At 36.6% G+C, this 26,097-nt stretch overlaps 1 protein-coding gene across 3 annotated transcripts in view; it reads right to left on the bottom strand.

The window, feature by feature from the left end:
- Nucleotides 1-26,097, bottom strand: part of ACBD6 (acyl-CoA binding domain containing 6) — a 214,957-nt gene that overhangs the window by 101,351 nt on the left and 87,509 nt on the right. For all 3 annotated transcript variants that reach the window (XR_013449867.1, XM_078078106.1, XM_078078105.1), the window contains one exon: nucleotides 6,997-7,086. Coding sequence is in view for 2 of the 3 variants with exons in the window: in XM_078078106.1 (XP_077934232.1) it covers nucleotides 6,997-7,086 (90 nt within the window). In the remaining variant the exon portion in view is untranslated. The remainder of the gene's footprint in view (nucleotides 1-6,996; nucleotides 7,087-26,097) is intronic.

The raw sequence follows: 26,097 nt of genomic DNA, 5'->3' as shown, positions 1-26,097 counted from the left end.
AGTAAAAATCACAGGAGAATTTCTCAGTAAGTAGTGAAGAACCTATCCTACAAGATATTAAAAAATATTTTGAAGCTATAATCCTTAAAACATCATAGCACAAGTACATGAATGGAAAAACAGAGCAATGGGATAGGAAACAGCCCCAGAAATACCCTGAAATAATACAGAGGAAGTGAGAATATGGAAAAAAGAAAGATACTTCAAATCAATAGAGGAAAGATTATTCAATAAACATCACTGAACAAATGATTAATCATCCACACAGAAATAAAATTGGCACCATCTGGACAAAAATAAAATCTCTATTACATACATGTGACACAAATTAATTCTGGATGGATCAAGGAAACCATGAAATGATGAAAGTACGAGAAGGAAACATGGCGAAAAATTTTAATATTTTTATCACAAAGTGCTAATTTTCCTTAATATATAAAAAGTTCCTCTAGGGACGCCTGGGTGGCTCAGTTGGTTAAGCGTCTGCCTTCGGCTTGGGTCGTGATCCCGGGGTCCTGGGATCGAGTCCCACATTGGGCTCCCTGCTCAGCGGGAAGCCTGCTTCTCCCTCTGCTTGTGCTCACTTGCTCTCTCTCTCTCTCTCCCCCTGACAAATAAATAAAATCTTTAAAAAAAAAAAAGTTCCTCTAAATGAAGAAGAAAACATCAATCTAACGGGAAACTGAGCAAAGCATATGAGCAGATATTTCACAGAAAATGAAATACAAATGGTTCTTGGTTACAGGAAAGGATGCTCAACACATTGGTCCATTTATATGGTACCAGTTAAATAAATTATGATACATCTCTATAAAGGAATATTATGCAGACATTAAAAAAAGTAAGGCAGCACTATCAATACTGATATAAAACAATCTCTAAGATAAAGAAAGCAAGTGTGTGTAGTTTGCTACGTACACGCTTATATATATATATAACATATCCTGCATGGATATATATAAAACTAGCAATAGATATGTCTCCAGAAGAGGGAACTGGGTGGCTGGGAAACAATGATGGGAGGAAGAGTTTTTAAAAATGAGTCTTTTGCGTTTTTTGAGGGTTTTTTTCTTTTAAGATTTTATTTATTTATTTGACAGAGAGAGAGAGAGCACAAGCAGTGGGAGCAGCAGGCAAAGGGAAAGGGAGAGGGAGAAGCAGGCTCCCCACTGAGCAGGGAGCCCAATGCGGGGCTCGATCCCAGGACCCTGGGATCATGACCTGAGCCGAAGGCAGACACTTAACTGACTGAGCCACCCAGGTGACCCGAGGTTTTTTTTTTTTTTAATATACATAGTACCTACTAAAAAAAAAAATAAATGAAATATATATATATTTCAAGGCAAATTATGGCAGCAGGCTCAAAGCTAGGGAACTGGCCCAAGAAGAATGCATACACGTCTAATGGGAAAGAAGTATTTCTTCTGATAAAGCAACAAGGACACCTAAAAAGTTCTGGTAAATGCTTAGGTCCTTTCTGGTACTCATGTTCTATTTTTCTAACATTTTGTCAACTTCTTTGTAAGCCAATATTACTTTATTCAATAATCACTGAGCATCTACTGTATGTCAGATATTATGCGAGGCACTGGTGATACAACCAGACTCTAGTACCTGTATATGGTAGTGTTGACAGTACAGACATGTAATCAGCCAATTACAATACAAAGTGATTGTACTGTAATAACTCTTTGCTGAGCTTAAGAACAGGGAGCTATAAACTACTGAGTATGTCTAAGTGGCTGAGTGAAGGAAGGCTTCCTGGAGCAAGTAATGTGTAGGCTGAGGCATAGGAAGGAGAATGAAGGAGAGAGAAAATAGCATATATAAAGGCCAAGAGGTGAGCAGCATGTCAAGTCCTTCAAAGAAATGAAGCTTAGCACACCAGGGATGGGGCATAAGCAAGGAGCATGCTGAGAAATAAGTGGAGATGTAAGATCATGAAGGGCTTTCCAGGGCACATGAAATTTCGATTTTGCCTTAGAAAAATAAAAGTAAACAAGAAAACAGTTGCAAATTAGCATTTTAGAAAGATTCTCCAGATGAAAAATGGAAAATATACTGAAGGATATCAAGATTAGAAGCAGAAATATAGTTCAGAGCTGCTGAAATAATTTAAGAAGCCTGAACTAGTGTACTAGAAATGTTGAAATAGAGAAGTGAGTAGAGGGGCGCCTGAGTGGCTCAGTCGTTAAGCGTCTGCCTTCGGCTCAGGTCATGATCCCAGGGTCCTGGGATCGAGCCCCACATCGGGCTCCTCGCTCCGCGGGAAGCCTGCTTCTCCCTCTCCCACTCCCCCTGCTTGTGTTCCCTCTCTCACTGTGTCTCTCTGTGTCAAATAAATAAATAAAATCTTTTTAAAAAAGAGAGAGAAGTGGGTAGATGTGGAGATATACTTAGAAGGCAGAACCGACAGGACTTGAATGGGTATGAAAATGAGAGAAGAATCAAGGATGATCCTGGAAAACTGGTTGGATGATGGTGCCAACCACAGTGAGGGGTAGTGGCAGTTGTTGAGAGATGGTAGGTCCAGTGTAGGATATTGTGACTCTGAAGTGTCTGAGGGAGAGCCAAGAAGAGATATATGTTTTTAGACCTACTGGCTGAGATCTGGGTTGGTGATAAAGCTTTCTCTTATTCTCTGTGAAATGAGAGAATCTGAGAATGAAAAGGACTATAAGACTCTTCAGGCAAAATTAAAGATGGATACCATAATTTATGATAATATCAGAGTTGTATAATTTTTTTTCTAGCTTGCCCAGAGACTAGGTGTACATGTGTAAAAGGCAGGTAATTGGATTAATCAGAATTAGGCTTTTCCCATGTGGCTTTAACAGTTGAAACAGACAGAATAGAGATGAGGATGACTATAATAGCATGAGAATGGATAAAATGAGCTGAAATGGGAGAAGGCAGATCAGTAAAGAAACTAGAGATTTCTTTTAGGTCAAATAAGAAATTTAGAGTGAAGTGGTGAGTGTAGTTAGAACTAAAAACTTCAGGTTTAATGAAAAAAGCCAGGATGATCCCAAAGGCCTAAAGGGCTAGACTGGAATGGATATATATGGTAATCAATGTTATGTAAAGAAAAGCATTTTATATCTAATATACTAAATTAAAAAGTAAACACCTAGAACAAGACAAGGATACCCATTTATATTACTTCTGTTTGACATAGTACTAGAAGGCCTAGTCAGAGCAAGTAAGCAAGAAAAATAAAAGGAATCCTGGGGCACCTGACTGGCTCAGTCAGTAGAGAATGTGACTCTTGATTTGGGGTCATGAGTTTGAGCCTCACACTGGGTGTACAGATTACTTAAAAAAAAAAAAGAAAAGAAAAAGAGAAGGAATCCAAATTGTAAAGGAAGAAGGAAAATTATCTCTGTTTATAGACAACAAACATGATCTTATATGTAAAAAAACACCAAAGATTCCACAAAAGCTGTAAGAACTAATAAACGAATTCAGCAAAGTTGTAGGATACAAAATCAACATGCAAAAATCAGCTGTGTTTCTGAACACTAACAATGAACAATCCAAAAAGGAAATTTAGAAAACAATTTCATTTACAATAGCGTCAAAAAGAATAAAATACTTAGGAATAAACTTAACCAAGGAGGTGAAAGAACTATACACTGAAAACCACAAAATGCTGCCTAAAGAAATTAGAGAAACCAATAAATGGAAAAACAACCCATAGACTGGAAGATATAACATTGTTAAGATGCCAATACCCCCCTAAGTGATCTACAAATTCAATGCAACCCCTATCAAAATCCCAATGACATTTTTTGCAAAAATAAAAAAAAAATCCATCTTATTAAGCAACCCAGAATAGCCAAAACAATCTTGAAAAAGTAAAACAAAGTTGTATGGCATCTGGCTGGCTCAGTCAGAGGAGCATGTGACTCTTAATCTCGGGGTTGTGAGTTTGAGCCCCACACTGGGTGTAGACATTACTTAAATAAATAAATTAAATTAAATTAAAAAAAAAAAAGACAAAGAAAGTTGGAGGTGTCACAGTTCCTGGTTTCAAATTTTACTACAAAGCTACGGTAATCAAACCAGTGTGGTAAGGGCACAAAGACAGAAATATAGACCAATGGAATAGATATAAAGCCTAAACCCTCATATATATGATCAAATGATTTTTGACAAGGGTTCCAAGACCATTTAATGGGGAAAAGACATTTCAACAAATGATGCTGAGAAAACAGACTATCCACGTGCAAAAAAATGAAGTTGGACCCCTACCTTAGGCCATATACAAAAACTAACTCAAAATGGGTCAAAGACCTAAACATATGATCTAAAATTATAAAACTATTAAACATAGGGAAAAAGCTTCAAAATATTGAATTTGGCAATGATTTCTTGTATATGATACTAAAAGCACAGGCAACAAAAGAAAAAAATAGGTCAGGCAGACTTCATCAAAATTTAAAACTGTTGTGCATCAAAGGACACTATCAACAGAGTGAAAGACAATTCACAGAATGGGAGAAAATATTTGCAAATCATGTATCTGACAAGGTTTTGACATCCAGAATATATAAGGAATTCCTACAACTTAACTTAAAAATACAAACAACTCAATTTAAAAATGCGCAAAGGACACAAACAAAGAAGATATACAAAGGGCCGATAATCGAATGAAAAGATGTTCAACATCACAAATCATTAGGGAAATGCGTATTAAAACCACAATGAGGGGCGCCTGGGTGGCTCAGTTGGTTAAGCAACTGCCTTCGGCTCAGGTCATGGTCCTGGAGTCCCGGGATCGCGTCCCACATCGGGCTCCCTGCTCAGCGAGGAGTCTGCTTCTCCCTCTGACCCTACCCCCTCTCGTGTTCTCTCTCTCATTCTCTCTCTTGCTCGCTCTCAAATAAATAAATAAAATCTTTAAAAAAAAAAAACCACAATGAGATACCACTTCACACTCAGTAAGATCCCTATTATCACACATACAGAAAATAACAAGTGTTGGTAAAGATGTGAAGAAACTGGAACACTTGTGTATGGCTGATGGGGATGTATAATGGTGTAGCCACTGTGGAAAATGGTATGGTGACTCCTCAAAATATTCCACAAAGAATTACCATATGCTCAAGCAATTCCACTTCTGGGTATATACTCAAAAGAAGTGAAAGCAAGGACTCAAATAAACATTTGTTTCCTATGCTCATAGGAGGATTCATCACAATAGTGAAAAGGGGAAAGCAACCCAAGTGTCCATAGATGGATATTTGGATAAACAAAATGTGGTATATAGATACACTGATATATTACCTAGTTTTAAAAAGGAAGGAAATTATTTTTATTTTTTTAATTTTTAATTTATTTGAGAGAGAGGAGTAAGTGAGAGAGAGCAAGAGTGGGGGAGGAGCCGAAGGAGAGGGAGAAGCAGACTCCCCGCTGAGCAGGGAGCCAGACATGGGGCTCGATTCCAGGACCCTGGGATCAGACTCTGTGCCAAAGGCAGACACTTAACCGAATGAGCCACCCAGGTGCCCCTAAAAAGGAAGGAAATTCTGACACATGCTACCAACATGGAGGATCCTTGAAAATATTGTTAAGTGAAATGAGTCAGTCAAAAAAGGATAAATATTATAAAATTCCACTTATATGAGATACTTTGAATAGTCAAATTCATGAAGGTAGAAAGTAGAATTGTGGTTGTTAGGAGCTAGGGAAATGGGTAGTTAGTTAAGGATTCAGAATTTCAGTTGGAGAAGAAGAAAAAGTTCTAGAGGTGAATGGTGGTGATGGTTGAACAATTTGAATGTACTTAATGCCACAGAACTGCACACTTAAAAATGGTTAAAATGGTAAATTTTATGTTATGTATATTTTGCTACACTAAAAACAAAAAGGAAAGAAAACATAAGGGTAAATCTTAATGACCTTATATTTGGCAATGGTTTCTTAAGTATGACACCAAGAGCACAACCAACAAAAGAAAAAATAGATAAATTGAACTTACATCAAAATTAAAACCTGTGCACCAAAAGACACTATCAAAAAGTGAAAAGAACCCATAGAAAGGAAGAAGATACCTGCAAATCATGTGTCTGACAGTGGTCTACTACCCAGAATATATAAAGAACTCTCAAATCTTAACAACAAAAAGACAACTCAATTTAAAAAGGGGTGAAAGACTTGAATAGACATTTCTCCAAAGGAGATTCAGACTTTGTTAACAAGTACATGAAAAGATATCAGCATCACCAGTTGTTAAAGAAATACAAATCAAAATCAAGCAAGATGTGATATCACTTTGCCCCAAGTATAATGGTTACTAAAAAAGAAAATAAGTGTTGGCAAAGCAGTGGAGAAATTAGAACCCTCATGCATTGCTGATAGGAATGTAAAATGGTGTGATTCCTGTGGAAATAGTTTGGAGGTTCCTCAAAAACATCAAATTACCATACAACTCCGAAATCCTACTCTTAGGTACAGAACCAAAAGAACTGAAAAGAAGCGTTCAAAAACACATACATGAATTGCTCACAGCAATTATTCACAACTGCCAAAAAATGGAAATAACCTAACTGTCCATCAACCGACGAAATGATAAACAACATGTGGTATGCCGTACAACGGTATAATATTTAGCCATAAAAAAAATGAAAATGAAGTACTGTTACATGCTACATGATGAACCTTGAAAACATTATGCCAAGTGAAAGAAGCCATTGATTATGATTCCATTTATATGAAATATCCAGAGTAGGCAAATCCATTGAAACAGAAAGCGGATTAGTTGTTGCCAAGTCTGTGATGAGGGGGAAATAGGGCGTGACTGCTTAGCAAGTACGAGGTTTCCTTTTGGGGTAACGAAAATGTGAAACAAGAAAGTAGCAACAGTCACACAACACTGTTAAGTGTATGAATGCCAATGAACTTTACACTTTAAAGTGGTTAATACGGTGAATTTTATGTTGTGCGAATTTTACCTCGATTTTTTAAAAAAAGCTCCCTCTTTATCAGTCTTACCTGGCAGTTAATATCAGCTCTATATTGTAGCAGGACTGTAACTAGTTCTTTATGTCCTCGATCACATGCCCAATGGAGTAGAGCTCTTCCCTAAAAACACACAAAAAAGAAATGAATTTGTTGTTCCAGTTATGAGGCCAGGTAAAACATACTTTTTTCGTTGAGAATCGTGTATATATTTTATTATTATTTTTATCCGAGTATAGTTGACATACAATGTTACATTAGTTTCAGGTGTACAACACAGTGATTCAACTTCTCTATATGTTATGCTATGCTCACAAGTGTAGTTGCCATCTGTCACCATACAATTCTCTTTTTAAAATTTTTTTATTGTTATGTTAATCACCATACATTACATCATTAGTTTTTGATGTAGTGTTCCATGATTCATTGTTTGTGTATAACACCCAGTGCTCCATGCAGAACGTGCCCTCTTTAATACCCATCACCAGGCTAACCCATCCTCCACCCCCACCCCTCTAGAACCCTCAGTTTGTTTTGCAGAGTCCATCGTCTCTCATGGTTCGTCTCCCCCTCCGATGTCCCCCCCTTCATTCTTCCTCTCCTGCTATCTTCATCTTCTTCTTCTTTTTTTAAACATATATTGTATTATTTGTTTCAGAGGTACAGATCTGTGATTCAACAGTCTTGCACAATTCACAGTGCTCACCATAGCACATACCCTCCCCAATGTCTATCACCCAGCCACCCCATCCCTCCCACCCTCCACCACTCCAGCAACCCTCAGTTTGTTTCCTGAGATTAAGAATTCCTCATATCAGTGAGGTCATATGATACATGTCTTTCTCTGATTGACTTATTTCACTCAGCATAACACCCTCCAGTTCCACCCACGTTGTTGCAAATGGCAAGAGTTCATTCCTTTGGATGGCTGCATAATATTCCATTGTATATATATATACACCACTTCTTCTTTATCCATTCATCTGTCGATGGACATCTTGGCTCTTTCCACAGTTTGGCTATTGTGGACATTGCTGCTATAAACATCGGGGTGCACGTACCCCATCGCATCCCTACATTTGTATCTTTGGGGTAAATACCCAGTAATGCAATTGCTGGATTGTATGGTAGCTCTATTTTCAACTTTTTGAGGAACCTCCATACTGTTTTCCAGAGTGGTTGCACCAGCTTGCATTCCCACCAACAGTGTAGGCGGGTTCCCCTTTCACCACATCCCCGCCAACATCTGTTGTTTCCTGACTTTTTAATTTTAGCCATTCTGACTGGTGTGAGGTGATACCTCATTGAGGTTTTGATTTGGATTTCCCTGATGCCGAGCAATGTTGAGCACTTTTTCATGTGTCTGTTGGCCATTTGGATGTCTTCTTTGGAAAAATGTCTGTTCGTGTCTTCTGCCCATTTCTTGATTGGATCATTTGTTCTTTGGGTGTTAAGTTTAAGAAGTTCTTTATAGGTTTTGGATACTAGCCCTTCATACGATATGTCATTTGCAAATACCTTCTCCCATTCTGTTGGTTGTCTTTTGGTTTTGTTTACTGTTTCTTTTGCTGTGCAAAAGCTTTTGTCACCATACAATTCTATTACAGTATCACTAACTATAGTCCCTATGCTGTGCCTTTTATTCCTGTGATTTATTCATTCCACAACTAAAAGTCTGTATCTCCCACTCTCCCTTCACTCATTTTTCCCATGCCCCAGCCCCCTTCCCTCTGACAACCATCAGTTTGTTCTGTGTATTTATAGATCTGTTTCTGCTTTTTGTTTATTCATTTGTTTTGTTTTTTAGATTCCACATGAGTGAAATCATATGGTATTTGTCTTTATTAGTCTGATTCATTTCACTTAGCATAACATCCTCTAGGTCCATCCATATTGCTTGCCATTCTCATCCTTTTTTACAAGAGCATAATATTTGTATGCGTGTGTGTGTGTGTGTGTTGTGTACACATATAGATATATCACAACTTCTTTACCCATTTTTCTATCAATGGACACTTAGGCTGCTTCCACATCTTGGCTACTGTATGTAATTCTGCAATAGACATAGGGGTGCATTTATCTTTTCAAATTAGTGTTTTTGTTTTCTTTGGGTAAATACCCAGTAGTGAAATTACTGGATCATACAGTATTTTGGGGGGGATCATATAGTATTTCTATATTTTTAAAGATGTTATTTATTTATTTGAGAGAGAGAGAGAGCACGTGCACAAGCAGGGCGAGGGGCAGAGGAAGAGAGAAAAGCAGACTCCCCTGCTGAGCAGGGAGCCCAATGTGGGGCTCAATCCCAGGACCCCAGGATCACGACCTGAGCCAAAGGCAGACACTCAACTGACTGAGCCACCCAGGCACCCCTGGAATTTCTATTTTTAATATTTTGAGGAACCTCCATACTGTTTTCCACAGTGGCTACACCAATTCACGTTCCCACCAACAATGCAGGAGGGCTCCTTTATCTCCACATCCTCTACAACACTTATTTCTTGTGTTTTTGATTTTAGCCATTCTGACAGATATAAGGTAATATCTCACTGTGGTTTTTTTCTGCATTTTCCTGATGATTACTGATGTTGAGCATCTTTTCATGTGTCTATTGGCCATCTGTATGTCTTTGGAAAAATGTCTATTCAGATCCTCTGCCCACTTTTTAATTGGGTTATTTTTTTTTGGTGTTGAGGCACATGAACTCTTCATATATTTTGGATATTAACCCCTCATTGGATAGATCACTTGGAAATATCTTTTCCCATTCAGTAGGTTGCCTTTTTGTTTTGCTAATGATTTCCTTCGCTGCGCAAAAGCTTTTTATTTTGATAGAGTCCCAATAGTTTATTTTTGCTTTTGTTTCCCTTGCCTTAGGAGACGTATCTAGAAAAATGTTGCTATGGCCTATGTCAGAGAAATTACTACCTGTGTTCTATTCTAGGACTTTTATGGTTTCAGGTCTCACATTTAGGTCTTTAATCCATTTTGAGTTTATTTTTGTGGATGGTGTGAGAAAGTGGTCCAGTTTCACTCTTTTACATGCACCTGTCTACTTTTCTCAACACCATTTATTGAAGAAACTATTTTTTCCCTATTGTAGATTTTTGTCTTTGTCATAGATGAATTGACCATATGAGCACGGGTTTATATTTGGGTTCTCTACTCTGTTCCATTCATCTATGTGCCTATTTTGTGCAAACACCATACTGCTTTGATGACTACAGCTTTGTAGTCTTACCTTGAAATCTGGAATTATGATACTTGCAGCTTTTTCTTTCTCAAGACTGCTTTGGCTATTCAGGCTCTTTTGTGGTTCCATCCAAATTTTAGGATTATTTGTTCTTGTTCTGTGAAAAATGCTGTTGGTATTTTGATAGAGATTGCACTGAATCTGTTTATTGCTTTGGGTATGAACATTTTAACAATACTGGTTCTTTCAATCCATGAGCAGGGACTATCTTTCCATTTGTTTGTGTTGTCTTTAATTTCTTTCATCAATGTTTTATAGTTTTTAGAGAACAGGTCTTTCACCTCCTTGGTTAAGTTTAGTCCTAGGTATTTTACTATTTTTGGTGCAATTGTAAATGAAATTTTTTCTTAATTTCTCTGTTATTTTGTTATTAGTATATAGAAATGCTGATTTCTGGGTATTAATTTTGTATCTTCCAACTTGACTGAATTCATTTATCAGTGCTAGTAGTTTTCTGGTGGAGTCTTTAGGGTTTTCCATGTATAGTATCATGTCATCTGCAAAGAGGGACAGTTTAACCTCTTCCTTACCAATATGGATGCCTTTTATTTCTTTTTCTTGTATAATTGCTACTGCTAGGCCTTCCAGTACTATACTGAATTAAGTGGTGAGAGTGGACATCTTTGTCTTGTTCCTGATCTTAGAGAAAAAGCTCTGCTTTTCACCATTGAGTATGGTGTTAGCTGTGGGTGTTTCATATATGGCTTTTATTATGTTGAGGTATTTTCTCCTCTAAACCCACTTTGTTGAGTTCCTATCATGAGGAGATGTCAAATTCTGTCAAATGCTTTTTCTGCATCTATTGAGATGATCATATGATTTTCATCCTTCATTTTGTTGATGTGGCATATCACATTGATTGGTTTGTGAATACTGAACCATCCATGCATCCCCAGAAAAAATCCCACTTGGTGGGGGTGAATGATCCTTTTAATGTATTGTGAATGTGGTTTGCTAATATTTTGTTGAGGATTTTTGCATCTATGTTCATCAGGGATATGGACCTGTGGTTTTCTTTTTTGGTGGTATCTGTGCACAATTCTGGTATCAGGGTAATGCCGGCTTCGTAGAATGTATTTGAAAGCTTTCCTTCCTCTTCTATTTTTTGGAATAGTTTAAGGACAATAGGTATTAACTCTTCTTTAAATGTTTGATAGAATTCACCTGTGGATCCATCTGATCCTAGACTTTTATTTTTTGGTAGTTTTTTGATTACCAATTCAATTTTGTTACTAAGATTTTCAGATTTTCTATTTCTTCTTGATTTAGTTTTAGAAGACTGTATGTTTCTAGGAATTTATCCATTTTTTTCTAGGTTGTCCAATTTGTTGGCATATAATTTTTCATATTAGTCTCTTAAAATGCTTTGTATTTGTGTGGTGTCAGATGTTACTTCTCCTTTGTTTCTGACTTTATTTATTTGGGTCCTTTTTTGCCCCCCACCCCATGAGTATGGCTAAGGGTTATCAATTTTATCTTCTCAAAGAACTCCTTCTGATTTCATTGATTTTTTTTCTTTTTCTTTTTTAGTCTTTATGTCATTTCTTTATGCTCTGATCTTTATTATTTCCTTTCTTCTACTCACCTTGGGTTTTGTTCTTCTTTTCCTAGTTCTTTTAGGTGTAAGGTTAGATTGTTTATTTGAGCTTTTTCTTGTTTCTTGAGGCAGGCCTGTATTGCTATACATTTCCTTCTAAGAACTGCTTTTGCTGCACCCCAAAGATTTTGGATCTTTGTGTTTTCATTTTCATTTGTCTCCATGTGTTTTATTTCTTCCTTGACTTCTTCACTGACCCACTGGTTGTTTAGTATCATGTTGTTTAGCCTCCACATGTTTGTGTTTTTTACAGTTTTTTTCTTGTAATTGATTTCTAGTTTCATACTGTTGTGATGAGAAAAAAACGCATGGTGCGATTTCATATTCTTAAAATATTTGAGACTTGTTTTGTGGCCTAATGTGATTATTCTGGAGAATGTTAGATGAGCACTTGAAAAGAATGTGTATTCTGTTGTTTTTGGATGGAACGTTCTATATATATATCTGTTATACCTATCTGTTATAATGTGTCATTCAACGATACTGTTTCTTTATTGATTTTCTGCCTAAATCTATCCACTCATGTAAGTGGGGTGTTAAATTCCCTACTATTACGGTATTACCATCAATTTCTCTCTTTATGTCCATTAATATTTGCTTTATGTATTTAGGTGCTCCAATGTTAGGTGCAAGATATTTACAATTCTTATAACTTCTTGTTGGATTGATCCCTTTATCATTATGTAATGCCCTTCTTTGTCTCTTGCTACAGTGTTTCTTTTTTTTTAAAGATTTTATTTATTCATTTGAGAGAGATAGAGACAGAGACAGAGAGAGCACAAGCAGGGGAAGAGGCAGAGGGAGAGGGAGAAGCAGATTCCCCGCTGAGCTGGAAGCCCAACATGGGGCTCGATTCCAGGACCTGGAGATCATGACCTGATCCAAAGGCAGACGCTCAAACATCTGAGCCATCCAGGCGCCCCTACAGTGTTTGTTTTAAAGTCTATTTTGTCTGATATAAGTATTGCTACCCCAGCTTGTTTCTTGCTTCTATTTGCATGGTAAATGTTTTTCCATCTCTTCACTTTCAGTCTGTGTCTTTAGATCAGAGGTGAGTCTCTTGAAGGCAGCATATAGATGGGTCTTTTTTATCCATTCTGCCACCCTGTATCTTTTGATTGTAGCATTTAGGCCATTCAAGTAATTATTAATAGGTATGTCCTAAAAGATATAATGTTTTAAGAAAGACAAAGTAATATGTAAAACTGTAGGTTAATCATTCTAAGAATAATTGATAGAAAATGCTCCACGGGAAAGGCAGTAGGCTTTTCTAAATCAACTGGAAATCCTGAGTTCTACTTCTGGAATCCATTATGCACAAGCCCAGTGACTTACTTCAGCCTGATCCATTTCCTCACCTATAGAGTGAAGAAAAGGGTAATACTAACAGCAGTAACACCAATAGTATTTGTTGAATGAATGAACTATAAGATAATGCATTGTTAATTTTAAAGTACTTTATAAATGTAAAATACAGTTTTCTTAAATTATTATGTTCACTTCTTCTGGTGAAAGAAATCTTATGGATAAAATATGAGTACTTAAACTTAGGTAGAAATTACAATCAGTATATCTAAATTAACTCATATATTCCTTACAATGTAAGAAAACTTAGTCAGTTTGAAACTAAGCATTGCCCGTTAATATCCCAAATTTACACTCTGAAATATCTAAAAAAAACCACTAATACAGTCTGCTAGTGTCTATCTTCAAATGTTGCACTTGCAAAACAGAATAGATGATTAATTGTTAGGAGACAAAGTACTAAATATGAAACATTTAACCACTGTCTACCAAAGACTCACAGTTACTATCAACATGTTAATTTTATTCTCCACTTTCAGAAAATCTTGATTTAGTTAATTAAAGAAGCTCACTTGGTCCAAAGAATAAAAAAAAAACCCAGAGGCTAAGGGCTTTTCTGAAGAAATAAGTGGTATATAGTTTAATCCTACTTTCTGAGGGTAGAAGTGATGTTGTCATTTTTAAAGAATGTAATGTTTTTCTACATTAAGTTGAAATCCCTACTTTATGTTATTTTAGAAAAGATTTAAGAAGATATAAGCAGGGACAAAGATGGTTTTAAAGTAAAAAGCACTTTTCAAGAAAGCTTTTCTAAACCCACTTTATACTCTTTATCTTTCAGACTCTCTTCATGCACCTAGTAGTTCGACTAATTAAACCAGGATTTATTCTTGAAGAAAACAACAAGAAAAAAACAAAGACAACTTCTTCCATACAAATTATTCTTCTCTTTTTCTTCCATTTGCTCAATTTATTTACTTGTGAACATGTTTTCCTACAGGCCTACACAAAATCCAAAGAGGAAGGAAAGCAGAAAATTTTAAAATGTGGGCAAATTCTTCACAATTTGTTATAGCAGCAAAACTATTTTGTTCAGAGCCCAGTAAGAATATCTTTTAATGGAGACAGTTCTAAAAGCCAAGTAAAAAATGTATTGTCTAGTAGAGAAAAGAGTTTCCCATGTTAAAATTTCTGTAGCTCTAATGTGTATTAACCTGCTGTTACTAAGGCACAAATTCCAAAACCCTTCATAGGGACAATCAGATACTGTAATAAGACTCTTGGGGAAAATACCAATGTATAAAATATTCTATAGTTCTATTTAACTGTTTCACAGATTTTACATTAAGAGAATCAGGATTTCAAAGTCTCTACCTTTTTTCGTTCTAATTTTAAGTGTATATTTTATGGCTGTTAAGTTAAACTATTAACAAGAATTACTGCACAGTTAAAATGACGTGTGATATACTTACATGGGGCACCTACCAAAGTACCTAATAGTTAAGTATGAAAACATAATATTAATATATCTAGTACTTTTACTTCAAAATGTACAGATAATTTCTACTTCTCAACTAGGTTCCTGATTTCTCCTTAGGTTTAACCCAATAGGGTTATATCGACTAATGCTAAAATATAAATCCTTAGCCGTTGCGACGGGAAAGCAGACAAGCAACACATTTTACTGTCTCATGGGAGTTATATTTTAAATTTCCCATATGTGGTGCCAAAAATTTACTTTAGGGGAAACACCTATGACTGGACCCCAGTAGTGATTTCCACTTTAGATATATTTTCCAGAACGGTAGCACTAGTCCAGCAATGTTTTAAGGAGGATGATGTGCTCTCAGACATTTACACTACGCTTTTTAATATGTTTTTTGACCCGTGATGTAATTAATTTTTGTAACACATTATTTTAATGGTACACTAATTAACCTTGAATTAGAATGAATTCTCTGACAATGACTTTCTGTAGAAGTGCTGAAGATATCTACATTAAGACCACCTAATGATTAATATTTTCACACAGTATTAAGAAGCCCAAAACAAGAGCAAGATTAAACATACCTGTAAATAAACAAAGATAAAATAAATCAGGCTTTGGAATTTTGCTTTCAAAATGTTCTATACTTAAATGAAGAAAGACCAGCACAACCAGGTGTCTGAATGTGATCTCTTCAGATCACATAAATCTTTCCCCTTTTACTTCAAATTATAAAGTTCCTGTGAACATGCTCTAAGATTATAAATTCAAGTAATAACATAACCAGTAATTTGCAGAGATGCTATCCTCATAACCATTCAGGACAAAATCAGGAAGTAAACACCTGTGTTTTCTTCCTTTTCTCTTTGGTAACCACACACATATCTCGACCAATACAATGCAATTATTAAATTATTTCAGATACAGGATTTCATAATCTCTCCTCTAAAAGAAAAACCATGAAGTAGATACACATTAAAGCGACAAGTTTCTTAAAGACTATCCAAATTCATAAAGTAGTTCACCTATTTTTTATATAATTGCTTTATTTTCTATGAATGATACAATCTCCTACAAATTTTCAAGTTAAATGTACTTTCACTGTACCACAAAAGCTGACAATTCTTTGTTTCTAGTTTTAACAAGTCTCCTGAAAAAATATCCTACAAGTATTTAGGAGATTAGGGGGAAAGCCATTATTTAAAGGAAGCTTTGGCTACAAGAAGACTAAGAAGCACTATTTGGAGAGCTCTGGATAAATTCTGGAATTCGAATACAGTAAAACACAGGGGGTAAAAAAGAGTTCTCATCTGTTAACCACGAGTGCAAATACTGTCTTACCTCAGACAGATGAATGACTCTTAAGTGCTCTGAAAGTGCAGGGTGGCAGCTAACCTATTAAGTGGTATTACTTTCATACTTTATGGAAAATACAGAGCAGGTCTTAATATTTTAAATGCTGCTTTGATATCCTTAGTTACTTGTCCTTATACCTGTAGAATTTTTTTAAAACTAGATTTTCTCCTGATACCACAAATTAAATGAAAAATGAATGCATTATAAAATGAGTCTTGATGTTCTTATGGTATTTTGAGAACACATACAAAATGAACACCGTAAGTACAGTAGACAAAAACATAGCAAAGTTAGTATATTTAAATTTGTGAGAGTTGTCATCTTGCTATCCTGTGCAAAAGAAATACTGCAAACAGACTGACTTGAATTTCTCTCTGCAAAAACACTGGGTTTAAATTGACAATTATGGTGGAGACTGACTTCAGCTACCGATAACCTTCCGTGTGTCTGTCCCCTCTGTCATCCCTATCGTCTACCCTTTGCTGCTACCGCTGCTAGAGCAGCTGGCTACCTGCAGCACCGGAAACTACACAAGGCCTCCCACTTACACTTCCCTCTCAATAGTGACCCGACAATGTTGTTTCAAAAATGTAAAGACAGGATTAGGACCAGGAGGCAGTTTAAGGTGCCAAGATGCGCCTAGCAGGGAAGGCAGTGGCTCCCTGTAGGATACTTTATTTACCAGCATTAAAGAGAATACCACATACCAGTATGTGTGATACATATTTAAATCAGCAACTATTCGATCTCTTTCACTGGCTAAGATCTAAGGTAAAGAGAAACGCTGTTGCTGAGTTATCAGGGAATTGAGAAGCATTTTAAATTTACTACTTTAAAAAATCTCTTCACACAGAGTTACTAAGCCATAACGTTAGTGACTTAAGGATGAAGAAATAAGCAAGGGAGTTATTACTTTATCCTGTATAAAATAAGTAATAATAAGTTGCCAGGAAAACAGCCCAGGTGGGGCGCCTGGGTGGCTCAGTTGTTAAGCGTCTGCCTTCGGCTCAGGTCATGATCCCAGAGTCCTGGGATCGAGCCCTGCATCGGGCTCCCTGTTCAGTGGGGAGCCTGCTTCTCCCTCTCCCACTCCCCCTGCTTGTGTTCCCTCTCTCACTGTGTCTCTCTGTGTCAAATAAATAAATAAAATCTTAAAAAGAAAAAAGAAAAGAAAACAGCCCAGGTGTCCATCATAAGGCAATGGATAATGATATATTTATATGATGGAATATTACTCAGTAATATGAAAAAATAAAGAACTGATTTACAGAACAAAGTGAATGAATCTCAAAACATAATGCTAAATGGAAGAAAACTTACACAGAAAGTACGTATTATGATTCCATTTACATAAAGTTCTAAAACTTACAAAACCAATCTATGGTAAAAAAATTATAAGAACAATGGTTACATTTGTGGAATTAGAAGAATGAACCAGCTGGGAAGGGGCATGATGGAACTTTCTGGGGTGATAGTAATGTTCTATATCTTGACAGGAGTTTCACTTACATAGGTATATTAATTGAATGTGCAGTTAAGATTTGTGCATTTCACTGTATGTAAATGCTATCTCAAAAGAAAAAACAAATACTGAATTCTAGTAAGTGGTATGATGCTGAAGCATTTAGAAGGAAATGTGTTGTCTGCAAAATACTCTGAAATGCATCTAAAATAAGATTGACTGATGGACAGAAAGATGGATAGATATTGATAAAGCCAGCACAGTAAAATATTAGTGGTAGAATCTAGGTGGTAGGGATATAGATGTTCACTGTAAAATTCTTTCAACTTTGCTATATGCTTAAAATTTTTCATAGTAAAGTGTTGGAAAAAATCAAACAAAAATTTGCACACCCACATTCATAGCAACATTATTCATAATAGCCAAAATATGAAAGCAACTCAAATGTCCAAAGACAGATAAATGAAATGTGGTATAGACATACAATGCAATATTATTTAGTTTTAAAAAGCAAGGAAATTCTGACACATGCTATAACATAGATGAACCTGAAGACGTTATGCTAAGTGGAATAAGTCAGTCACAAAGGACAAATACCTGTGATTCTATTTCCATGAGATACCTAAAGTAGTTACATTCATGGAGATAGAAGGTAGAATGGCGGTTCCTGGAGGGGCGGGTGGAGATGGGGAAGGGAATGGGGAGTTAGTGTTTAATGAGTACAGACTTTTGGTTGGGGAAGATGAAAAAATTCTATAGATGGATGGTGGTGATAGTGCAAGTGAATGTATTTAGTACCACAGCAAAATGGCTAAAATGGTAAATTTTATGTTATGTGTATTTTACCACAATAAAAAATGAGAAGTTGCCAAAGCTCATAAGATTTAACCTACTTTTACTACTTTCTGATTTTGTATTAAATATAAGCTTCTGATAAAAGTTAGGCTTGATTTTGAAATGGTGCTGCCCGTACTAATGCAAATGAGAATGTGACAGTTTAGAATGCATTTCTCAATTATTAGTGTGAATGAACAAATGCCTTCAAATTATTATTTTAATCAAATATACAATCAAAATAACATATACTCAAATGTAGAAAGTTATTTAAGGACTTATATTTTTTTTCCTTTCTCAAATCTTAAATAAAAGCATAAATTTACCCTCAATATACTGACTCTGCTTCTTAAACCTTTTGTTAGGTTAACACCATCAGTTTCACGAGATTTTGCAGCAGTTTCTCAAGGCAAAAACATGTAAATTGTATTCTGACATGAGCTACAAATTTAAAGCAAAGCAAGAAGGGAAAGGGATGGAGAGAAAGGTAACTTCCTTCAAAGCATTTGAAAGAACCAACAGACATATGGAGAATGGTATAGTAAGTATAACTACAAAACTTGTTTCTTTTTTTTTTATAAAACTTTTTTCTGTTATGTGAAAAACAATGTCCTATTTACAGTATCAGCTGGAAACACCATGTAATTTTCTCCAATTAGAAACACGTGCCTTACTATATTAGTAGTAATTACAGCTTGAATAAATAAAAGATATACACCAGGAACTATACTTATTCATAATAACTTCATTATGAAATATGAATTATTTAAAAGCATTTTATATATATGTTCATGTGCCATGATAGTTACAGATCCAAATATATACATTTCCAGCAATATATGATTGTGTTTATTTCAATATGTGGAAAAGCAAGCATATCATTTATGACTATAAATTAAATTTCTACGACTATGACTTGTTTTATGACTATAATTAAATTTCTTTATGTGCTTACAGCAAATTTTTAGTGCAATAAATGTAACTTTTAGTCATCTAAGGCAAGACTGAAATTGGGTTGAACTTGCTGGATGAACATTTTAAATAAAGTCATATACCATCCCAAAGAATCCTAGGTAATCAGTAATGAAATCTCTCAAGCTCAAATATCAGATAGATGGACACAAAGAACTAGATGCCCTTTCAAAACTTTAATTGTCACCCAACTTATTATAGTAGGGAAATGTCTTTTTTTATAAAGGGGTTAAGAGTATTTAGCTATCAATTTAATTCTGACATTTCATACTTTTAGTCCATCATCAAGGCTTACCAAGTTGTTGTTTTATTTGCTAGAGCTTTAAAAGTCATGAAGCAATACCATTTATTTTATTTAGGATGTTAAGTTTGATTCTAATTTTAAGCTCTCATTTCCCTCATGTTCTTAAATTAATTCATACAAATCCCTGATTAATAATAAAAGGCTTGCCATCAGTATTCAAGGCCCAGCCTGAGATGTCATGGCTGAGAGGGCAGAAATCTGCTTGGAGCAATGAGAGAACCCAACTGAATTCTTGGCGTCTCAGTCTATGAATGTGTAAGCACTTCATCTGTTCCTGGAAACACAATGTTCTGGCAGGCTGGGGGTAAAGGTAGCTGCATGGGTAACAAACTGGAAGACCTGGGAAACCATACTACATCAAAGTAACTGAATGAAAGAAGCACTACATTTTACAAGTTTCTTTTATCTTTTTAAAAAAAAAAATTGTTTTAGTGTAAGCTATTTGTGTTCTAGACGTTTTATTCCTATTAATGCTGTCCAGTGATCTTTGCAAAGGTCATGTGGTAGATTTGCCTTTTAGTACTATTTTATAAAAGAAATTGTTGGGGTGCCTGGGTGGCTCAGTCGTTTAGCGTCTGCCTTGGGCTCAGGTCGTGATCCCAGGGTCCTGGGATCGAGCCCCGCATCAGGCTCCCTGCTCCAGGGGAAGCCTGCTTCTCCCTCTCCCACTCCCCTGCTTGTGTTCCCTCCTCTCGCTGTGTCTCTCTCTGTCAAACTAATAAATAAAATCTTAAAAAAAAATAAAGAAAAGAAATTGTTGCAAATCAGAGAATAACACTAGCAGGGCCAACTGGAAATCGCATATCCTTCTTAAATCCAGTGGCAAAAAGGACACTCTCTCAGACCTGCATTTCCACTTAGCACTTATATGTATTTGAGTAGTGATATGTATATCTCTGAATTAGTTCCTATCTGTAAAATGAGGACAGCATCTACCTTATAGGGTTGTTGGGAAGATAATAAGTGAAAGTACTCTGTAAACTAAAACATACACCATATAAAGTATCATTATTTGAAAGATGGAAAATTCTAATAGGGAACGTCTAGTACATGCACAATACGTTCCAGGGAAAAAGTGACCTTGAAAAGTTAAGTGGACTTCCAGTTTCCAATTCCATATATAAGGAGATTGGAAGTTGTCACTCCTTCCTAACAACAAGCAAAATGCTGAACAGGTTGAAAAATCAACTATTCTTGTTGGATTCATAAGAGAGGGGAAGTCACAGGGGTGCCTGGGTGGCTCAGTAGGTTAAGCGTCTGCCTTCGGCTCAGGTCATGATCCCAGGGTCCTGGGTTCCAGTCCTGCATCAGGGTCCCTGCTCAGCAGGGAAGGGGAGAAGCCTGCTTCTCCCTCTGCCCCTTCCCCCAACTCATGCTCACTCACTCTCTTGCTTGTGCACTCTCTCTCTCAAATAAATAAAATTTTTGAAAAAAAAAAAAAAAGAGAGAGAGAGAGGGGAGGACACAGGGCAAACCACTGCCCCCAAGACTAGAGAGGCAGACAGGTGAACTCAACTTTCTGAAGCAGAGCTTCATAAGTGAAAACCACCCCAGGAACTGCCAGGCAGAAAAACCAGACTACAACTGACAAAACTGACAAACCGCTGAAAGCTCAGCATGAACAATTCTGAGAGTTAAAAACTCCAGGGGAATCTACTCCATGGTGGGGAGGCTACCCGACATTGTGAAATTTACCTCCAGGAGTTTGGCCAGGTTCCCAAAGTAACTATCAGAGAAAAGTCCCCTCCTGATTCTGGAGCGGGAAATGAATCGTTTTGAAATATATCAGAGCACTCTGTTCTTTTTTTTTTTTAAGATTTTATTTATTCATTTGACAGAGAGAGATACAGCGAGAGAGGGAACACAAGCAGGGCGAGTGGGAGAGGGAGAAGCAGACTCCCCACTGAGCAGGGAGCCCGATGCGGGGCTCGATCCCAGGACTCCTGGATCATGACCTGAGCCGAAGGCAGATGCTTAACCGACTGAGCCACCCAGGCGCCCCGAGAGCACTCTGTTCTTAGTAAGGCCTGCCTTTGAGGAAAGCTAGTTAACCAGAGCCTAACCTGCTAGGGTATTATCAGAGCCAACTGACCTGGGGTAAGGGAAATACCCAACTGCAGCCCACTCTAGCCATCCTGTTCCACCTAAACAGGGAGGAAAAAAGACAGAACCACTTGTGAGATTCACAGACCAGAGGCAAAGACTGAGACTGAGACCTAATCATAGGACTATACAGCCCTTTGCCTCTTCCACACCTCACCACCACATTACTAAAGAACTATTCATAGCAGTTCCTTTTACCCAGTATATGATGTGTAGCTACTAGTAAAAATTACAAGGCATACCAAAGGGTAAAAAACACAATCTGAAGAGACAGAGCAATTATCAGACCCAAATATGGCAAGGACATTGCCATCATCAGGCCAAGAATTTATAACAACTATGATTAATATGCCAAAGGCTCTAAGAGATAAAATCGACAGTGTGCAAGAACAGATGGACCATGTAAGCAAAGACATAGAAATTCTAAGGAAAACCAAAAAGAAATGCTAGAGATTAAAAAAAAAAAAAAAAAACCTGTAGTAGAAACAAATAATGCCTTTGATGGGCTTATTAGTGGCCTGGATATGACTAAGGAAATAATCTTTGAGCTAGAGGATATACCTAATAGAATCCATGAAAACTGAAAATCAAAGAGAATAAAGACTGAAAAAAACCAGAATAGAATATCCAAGAACTGTGGGAAAACAAAAGGTGTGACATATGCATAATAGGGACACCAGAAACAGAAGAAACAGAAGGTACAGAAGAAGTATGTGAAACAATGACTGGATTTCCCCCAAATTAATGCTATACATGAAGCCACAGATTCAGGAAGCTCAGGAAACACCAAGCAAGATAAACACCAAAACACACACACACTACACCTAGGCATTTGTTTTCAAACTATAGAAAATCAAAGACAAAGAAAAATCTTGAAAGAAGCTGGAGAAAAAAATGCCTTACTTATAGAGGAACAAAGATAAGAATTACATCTGACTTCTCCTCAGAAACCGTGCAAGAGGGGCGCCTGGGTGGCTCAGTCAGTTAAGTGTCCGACTCTTGATTTCAGCTCAGGTCATGATCTCAGGGTGGTGAGAACGAGCCCTCTGTCGGGCTCCATGGGCTCAGTGTGGAGTCTGCTGACAGTCTCCCTCTCCCTCTACCCCTCCCCCACACTTGCACTGTAAATAAATAAGATCTTAAAAAAAAAAAGAATGAAACCATGCAAGAGTAGTTTTGAAAAAACACCAACCTACAATTATGTACCCTGAGAAATTCTTCAAAAACAAAGGAGAAATAAAGACTTTCCCAGACAAACAAAAATTGAGGGCATTTGTTGCCAGTAGACCTTGCAAAAAATGTTAAAAGAAGTTCTTTAGAGAGAAGGAAAATAACACAGGTCAGAAACTTGGATCTACATAAAGAAAAGAAGAACAGAGAAGAAGGAATAAGTGAGGGAAAAATAAAAACTTTTTTCTTATTTTTCATTGATCAAACAGATAACAGTTTGTTCAAAATACCAGCAACATTGTGCTCAATTATGTATGCTTATATATACACATATATATGCTTATGTATGCTTACATGTAAGTGAAATGAGTGACAGCAATGATACAAGGGACTGGAGGGATAAATTAAGATTATTTTCTTATTATTATCTTATTATAAGATACACTACTCATGAAATGGTATCATGTTATCATGATAATAGACCTGGATTAGTTGTAAATGTATATTGCAAACTCCAGAGCAACCACTAAAAGAAGGTTAAAAAAAGAGGCCTAACTGATAAGCTAAGAAAGGAGAGAAAATGGAATTATATCAAATCCTCAATTAAAACCACAAAAAGTGGAAAAAGAGAAGATAAAAATAGGAACAAATAGAGTGTAATAGAAAAGAGTAAACAAAAATGATAGATACTAATCCAACTATATCAATAATTACTCTGAATGTCAATGGTCTAAATACACCAGTTAAAAGACAGATTGTCTCAGTGGATCAAAAACGTGACCCCTCTATACTGTGTCTATAAGAAACCCACTTTAAATATAATGACACAAATAGAGTAAAAGTAAATGTTTGGGGGAAAATATATCATGCTAATAAAAAGATAATAAAAAGATCAATGGTTGGAGCAGAGCAGGGAGTATAACTAGGCAGAGCACATAGAATTGTAAGAGCAGTGAAAATATTCTGTATGATATTAAAATGATGGATAGATATCATTATACATTTGTCCAAACCCACACCCAGAGTCAACCCTAAGGTAAACTATGGACTTTGGGTGATTATGATGTATCAATGTAGGTTCATCCTTGGTAAAAAATGTCCAATTCTGGTGAGTGATGTTAATAATGGGGTTGGCTATACACATGCAGGGGGCAGGGAGTATATGGGAAGTCTCTGCACCTTCCTCTCCATTTTATTGTAAACCTAAAACTTCTCTAAAAAAAATTAAGCCTTTAAAAAAACAGAGTCGGGGCACCTGGGTAGCTTAATCAGTTGGGTGTCTGACCTCTTGGTTTCAGCTGGGGTCATGATCTTGGGGTTGTGGGATTGAGCCCCACACTGGGCTCCCAGTGAGGAGTTTGCCTATCCCTGTCCCTCCCCCACTGCCCGTCCCCCTGCACACACACGTACTCTCTCTCTCTCTAAAATAAATAGATGAGTGAAATCTTAAAAAAAAAGTTAAGTGATCTTCATTCATTTCTTCATTATATTATTACTTTTCATTCACATTATTCATTAAAAATAATCAAGATAGCTAAAATTTATTGAGTGCTTGTTATGTGTGCATCAGGTATCATTTAAGTGCTTTATATATATTAACTGATTTAATCCTCAAAACAATGCTGACACAGGTACTATGATAATCTCCATTTTATACATAAGGAAACTGAGACAGAATAAACTTGACAAAGGTCATATAGCTAGGAAGTGACAGTGCTAAGATTTGAACCTATGTAGTCTAGCTCACCACAATTATAATATACTGCTTCTCTTTTTCTTTTTAAAGCTTTATTTATTTATATCGGAGAGTGAGAGGAAGAGAGGGCACGCAGGGAGAGGGAGAGAGAGAGGAGCAGAGAGGAGCAGGGAGGAGCACGGAGGAGCACGGAGGAGCAGGGAGAGGGAGAGAGAATCTCAAGCAGACTCTGTACTAAGCATGGAGCCCAACATGGGGCTCGATCTCATGACCCCAAGATCACGACCTGAGCTGAAACCAAGAGTCAGACACTCAACCAACTGTGCCACCCAGGCACCCCTATAATATACTGCTCCTACTTATTCATTCATTTAATCATTCATTAGTTCGTCAAATATTTATTGAGCATACGGAATATGCCCAAAACTCTAATTGAAACATTTTCAACACGGAAGATCTCAAAACATTTACCTTTCTCAGGAAGCTACTAAAGGAAATGCTCCATCAAAACTGGGAAATAAATAAAAAAGGAAGCTACTGGAGGAGACACTTCATCTAAACAAGGAAATAAATAATAAAAGACCTGGGATCCAGAAAACAGGGAGAGAAGGGAAGGGAATTCCCAAGACAGTGGTAAAGCATAATCCCAGGATGACATCTATACAACAGGCCCAGAGAGCACCCAGTTGAGACTAGAGAAAAAGAAAGGAGAGCTCCAGAAGGGACATCACTAAAACAGTACGGGATTGATTACCTGATGTGTGTGACTGCACAGAGAAGACCGCTGTTGGGCAATTTGAGGAAAGAATTAATGATAGAAACATAGAAGATATAACATAAAAACAAAAAAAAGCAAGGATTAGCCTTCAGGAAAACAGAATGTTGTACCACGGCATGTAGATTATATTATTCATAATTACATAATTATTCATTTCCTTCCCACCTGTGCACTGCTTCCCTGTTGTCAGAAGAGGTTTCCTACCATCCAGACTTGGAGTTTGGCCTCGTGACTTGTTTTGGCCGAAGGAATGTGAGTAGATGTGACACATGCTACATCTAAGCAAAAGCTTTAAATGTATTTGTGGGGTCTGATTCAGTCTGCCCTTAGTTCTGCCCCAGACAGTGTCTATCCATTGAGACTGGACCTCAGAATGAAAATGAGAAGATACATGAAATTGAGATGAACTGCGCCCAAACAAGGCTAGCTAACATAGCAGAGCGTGACTGATCCAAAACCCTTTTGAAATATGAGCAAGAAATAAACGTAGTTATTAACCACTGAAATGTGGCTAACAGCAAAAGCTGACTAGTACACCCAGTACCACCTAAAGCTCAGCAATGAGTATAATTTACATAGAAATAATAATATAATTACTTTACACCTATATTATAACTAAATAAATAAAATCTATATTATAATTAATTATAAGATAATAATAATATTTTAACATTGATTCTGTAGAGATTCAATCAGAAAATGAAACTAAATGTTGTGACATAACTGTTAGGAGGGTGGGAAGAGGAGAGGGGAATATGAGTAAAACAGCTAAATCCTAATACAGCAGAAAAGAAAATCAATAATGGCTAACGTTGAAA

This window comes from Halichoerus grypus, chromosome 7, assembly GCF_964656455.1.
Source record: "Halichoerus grypus chromosome 7, mHalGry1.hap1.1, whole genome shotgun sequence".
NCBI classification, from domain to species: Eukaryota; Metazoa; Chordata; class Mammalia; order Carnivora; family Phocidae; genus Halichoerus; species Halichoerus grypus.
This window is presented reverse-complemented; position numbering and strand designations above follow the sequence as displayed.